This window comes from Eurypyga helias, unplaced genomic scaffold, assembly GCF_000690775.1.
Source record: "Eurypyga helias isolate BGI_N326 unplaced genomic scaffold, ASM69077v1 scaffold17117, whole genome shotgun sequence".
In the NCBI taxonomy this organism is placed as follows: domain Eukaryota; kingdom Metazoa; phylum Chordata; class Aves; order Eurypygiformes; family Eurypygidae; genus Eurypyga; species Eurypyga helias.
The window spans coordinates 32,286-36,624 of NW_010262507.1; the positions used below are offsets into that span (position 1 = coordinate 32,286).

General features: G+C 47.5%; 1 protein-coding gene across 4 annotated transcripts in view; it reads left to right on the plus strand.

Annotated features, from left to right (window-relative positions):
• The window catches only part of ACSL6 (acyl-CoA synthetase long-chain family member 6), a 27,162-nt gene that overhangs the window by 8,557 nt on the left and 14,266 nt on the right, over positions 1-4,339 (plus strand). For 3 of the 4 annotated variants that reach the window (XM_010155756.1, XM_010155755.1, XM_010155758.1), the window contains exon 9: positions 2,217-2,290. In XM_010155756.1, coding sequence (XP_010154058.1) covers positions 2,217-2,290 — 74 coding nt within the window. Of the gene's footprint in view, positions 1-2,216; positions 2,291-2,619; positions 2,621-4,339 lie in introns of all 4 variants that reach the window. The other variant, XM_010155757.1, reaches the window with a different exon arrangement.

A 4,339-nucleotide genomic window follows, 5' to 3' on the forward strand; every position in this document is an offset into this window, starting at 1 on the left:
ATGCTGCTGCTGTGCTTTGACACCGATAACAGACCAGCCTGGCTGGGACGCTGGACCTGCTGCAGGCAGGACGTGGGGGACGGAGACAGGATGTTCACACTGTTTCCAGGCATATCGTGGTGATTTGAGCAGAGGTACTGAATTTACATTGAAAAGAAGTCAGCAGTGGAGTAAGTAAATGAGTCCGAGGTCTCAAAGCATCTGAGAAATCTTCCCAAAAAATCTGAAGAGCTGTGTCAAGGTGCAGGACCCAGATCTGCTGCTGGTAGAAAATGATGAGGGTGCAGTTTTGAATTTCCAAAGCAGCCTTGAGCACATCCTCCCCTCCGGTGTGTGCCCTGCAGGCTGCCAACGCAGAGCAACGCCGTGGGAGTCCAGCTACCTGCAGAATCGCAGGGGCTGAGCGCGCGCGTTCAGCGAGACCCAGCTAAAATAACACGGGCAACTTCAGAGTTGTTGGAATGTAGTTACAACTGACATGGATTCATGGAGTTGTCTTGAGGTCTGGATCCACATGTGCACCCAGCTGTGAAAATGAGGGCCTCGAAACAAAACCTGCCTGGCTGCTGATGCCCGCAAGCCTGTCTGTTCAAGGTGCGAGGGCAGGAGCAGCTGTGGCTGCAAAGCTGTCAGCCCCGGCTTCACCTTGGAGCTTCTGAGGAGGATGAACGTAGGTGAGATCAAAATAGCCACCTGTGCCCTGCATTCTTCTGGAAGCATTTGGGACTGAATCACTCAAATGCACTTGGAACACTAAATACGGATTTTCAGTAAAATACGTTGTGTTCAAAATGTCCTGCCTTAATACAATAAATGTGTGCCGTAATTACTGCTTTGGTTTGGGCCTTTATTGAGTTGTTTGAGAGACTGTGCAGAAGCGACGACAGTGAAGCTGGCAGGGCACAGGGCTCCTGGGCTGTGCCACATGGGTGCATGCCCGCACCAAAGGGCTGCCAGCCACGCAGCCTGCAAACTGCTCTGAAACTGAGAGGATTAAGTGTATTTTCCTGTGCTGAAACTGATTCACAAAACACCATTCCTGATCTGAGGAGTCCAGGATGCAGTTCTGGCAGATTTACAGTTTTGTGGGGCTGTTGCACCCTTCATTAACTGTAATGGCATTGCAAAGCCCCCGGGGGCATCCCTGTGCCCGCCAAGCAGGATACCCGCAGGCAAAGCTCCTCTGATCCACTTCTGCACGGCGTAGCAGGACCTACGCTGCAGTGGGGTGATCAAATTAAACCAATCTGCTTAAAAAGACGCTGGAGAGAGAGAGAGGCTGGGGGCGGCCTCCTGAGCTACCCCTTCTTTTCGGAAATAAACCCTTTGAGGGTGATGAAAAGGGACAGTACTGTATCAGGGGGACACGCAGAGTCCCACGTGCCAGGCGCTCTGGATGGGGTCTCGGCTCTGCCTGCGCATTCACCGTTTAACGAACCCCACGTTTTGGCGTATGAGCGGATACGCAATCCAAAAGATGCTGCGAATGGGGATTCCCAGCTCAGAAAAGAGGGTGAAAAAGCAAATACTGACGGTGTGGAGCTGCACGTATGGGCGGCTGCTGAGACGCTGCGGCACAGTGCCCGGCACCGGGGTGATCTGTGGAGGCTTTGCCAGCATTTTGTCCCTGTCCCCAGGACACTTCTGCTCTGCTGCCGACAATATTAATGACTTCCCTTAATTGCAGTCTCTCACGGTCTTCTTGCAGCCTAATTTTTACCATGTATTACCTGTTTTCTGCTTTGTTCGGGTTATCGAGCACAGTGGCTAAGTATCAGCCTTTTAAATGGGGTTTGTTGGTATTCAAGATCATTCTTAGCCAAAATCTGTATGGATTAAATCCTACCTGGAGAGGCTGGGAACAACCAGCCTTGTCTGATGGCCACGCTCCTCAGACGGCTCCATCTGAGCACTCCTGTAAATTGTAGTTGGTCTATTTCTGGTGGAATCTGTTGTTCAGAGTCTCTGACAGAAATGTTAATGTTATACTGTGTTTACAGCATCATGTTATTATATTTTGAGAATTGTAGTGAGTGATTTTGGTGCATGTTACTGCATACAAATGACTGCAATATTACAAAAGTTTTAAAGCTCAAAAAGGAAACAGAATATTTTAACTTTTTCTGTTGTTGTGTGTTTGGTTTTTGGGGTTTTTTTAGGCTTTTGGAAATTACTTACTGGCTTATCTTTTAAAATCGCTCTTTGTTTCCTTTCAGGAAACCCCAAAGGTGCTATGCTGACTCACGGGAACGTGGTTGCTGATTTTTCAGGCTTTTTGAAAGTGACGGAGGTGAATAACCTGATCTAGAAAACATTGCCATGTGCAGAATGTGTGGGTTAAGCTGTGTCCCTGCATGGACTGGAAATGTGCTCCTGCAGATAAGAGGTGACAATTCCCTTACTCAGAGGGCCAAATCTGTGGAAATGGGAGCAAGCCTGAGCTTTCCAGCACTGCGGGGATTAAATCCCCTTTCCAGCACTGGCTCCCTGGCTCTGCAGGGCTCAAAGGGCTTCTGAGGAGCAATGTTGGCTCCCGTAACTCAATTAACTCCTTCCAAAGAATTAGGAAAGTAAACAAGCCCTGCACAGTCACAACTGGTGCTTGAAAAAGAGCTCAAGGGTCTGCTTCTAAGGATGCCCACACAACGTCCTCATTGATTGGGAAGCTTTCTGCCTGTGAGGTGTGTATATATCAGATCATACACATTTTTATGTGAATGGTTAATTGATATTAAAGTATATCCTGGTTTCCATTATATATATTTTTTAAAAAGCATAGCACTGGCCAAGTACCCATATAACATTTCATGCAATGTGTAAACTTGTGTTTAGAAACAATAGGGGAAGCAGAATTGCTTTAGGACATAAACAGGATATATAATATCCTTTATCTATATCATTAAGGATTTATACACAGCTTGTGCCCAACAAATATAAATAATCTATTTTTTTTCTAGTGAACAGGCAATTCTGTAACGTAGGATGTACTCGTGGGATGCGCGATTTTTTACCTTGTACCCATTGTTGGTCTTATCGTTGGTGCTGAAAACACTGCAGCTTTATCTTAATCCTTGAACTTTGAGATTTCTAGAGAACTGTTGTAAAGAAACTTGGACACATAATGTGAGAAATCCCCCTGAACTCACACATTCAAGTATTTGCAGGGCTGTGACCCCGGTAACTCATGGTATGAAATGTCAGTACTGCAGTTTGCTGCTGCAGCGAGCCCTCGGGCTTCACAGCGCAGAGCTTTCACTGGGTTTGGAGACAGTGAAATCATGGAATCACAGACTGGTTTGGGTTGAAGGGACCTTAAAGCCCCCTCAGTCCCACCCCCTGCCATGGACAGGGACACCTTCCACTAGACCAGGTTGCTCCAAGCCTCATCCAGCCTGGCCTTGGACACTTCCAGGAATGGGGCATCCACAACATCTCTGGGCAACCTGTCCCAGTGCCTCCCCACCCTCTGTGGGAAGAATTCCTTCCTGATGTCCCATCTCCATCTCCCTCTTTCCATTTAAACCTGTTACCCCTTGTCCTACAGATGCAGAAATACAAGCTGATGCATAGGTAGGACTGAGCTTCCAAGGGCAGGAATGTTTATTTTAGAAGAGAACTGATTTAGGGAGAGCTGAGGGAACATGGCCTCTGCCAGGGCTGGCCCACAGAGATGGAGTTAGTGTTCGCTGACGGCAGTGGGACTCTGATGAATCTCAAAGGTATCGGGTTGAGATGTAAGTCTGGTGTAAGTGGTTGTAAATTCAGTAGCTTCAGTCATCAGAGTGGTGTTGGCAAGAGTGTAAATGCCTGCAGCCGACCCACACCATTGGGGCGATGTCCAACCCCGGGAATGAATCCAGCAAAGTGCAAAATATGTGACAGTGGTATGAACTAATACAGTAAAAACACCTAAAGCTGAGAAGTGCTGTAGATTTGTTATTTACATATCCTTGTGCTGGTTTTGCTTAGGTGGGTGATTTTTAAAATGGATCATTTTTTTAGGTGAACCTAGAGCTTTATTATTATTCCAGAGAAGGGCCACAAAACTGGTGAAGGGTCTGGAGAATATGTCTTATGAGGAGCGACTGAGGGAACTGGGCTTGTTTAGCCTTGAGAAGAGGAGGCTGAGAGGAGACCTGATCACTGCCTACAACTACCTGAAAGGAGGTTGTGGAGAAGTGGGTGTTGGTCTCTTCTCCCTAATGACAGATGATCGGACGAGGGGGAATGGACTCAAGCTGCGCCAGGGGAGGTTTAGATTGGATGTAAGGAAGAAGTTCTTCACTGAAAGGGTTATCACACACTGGAACAGGCTGCCCAGGGAGGTGGTGGAGTCACC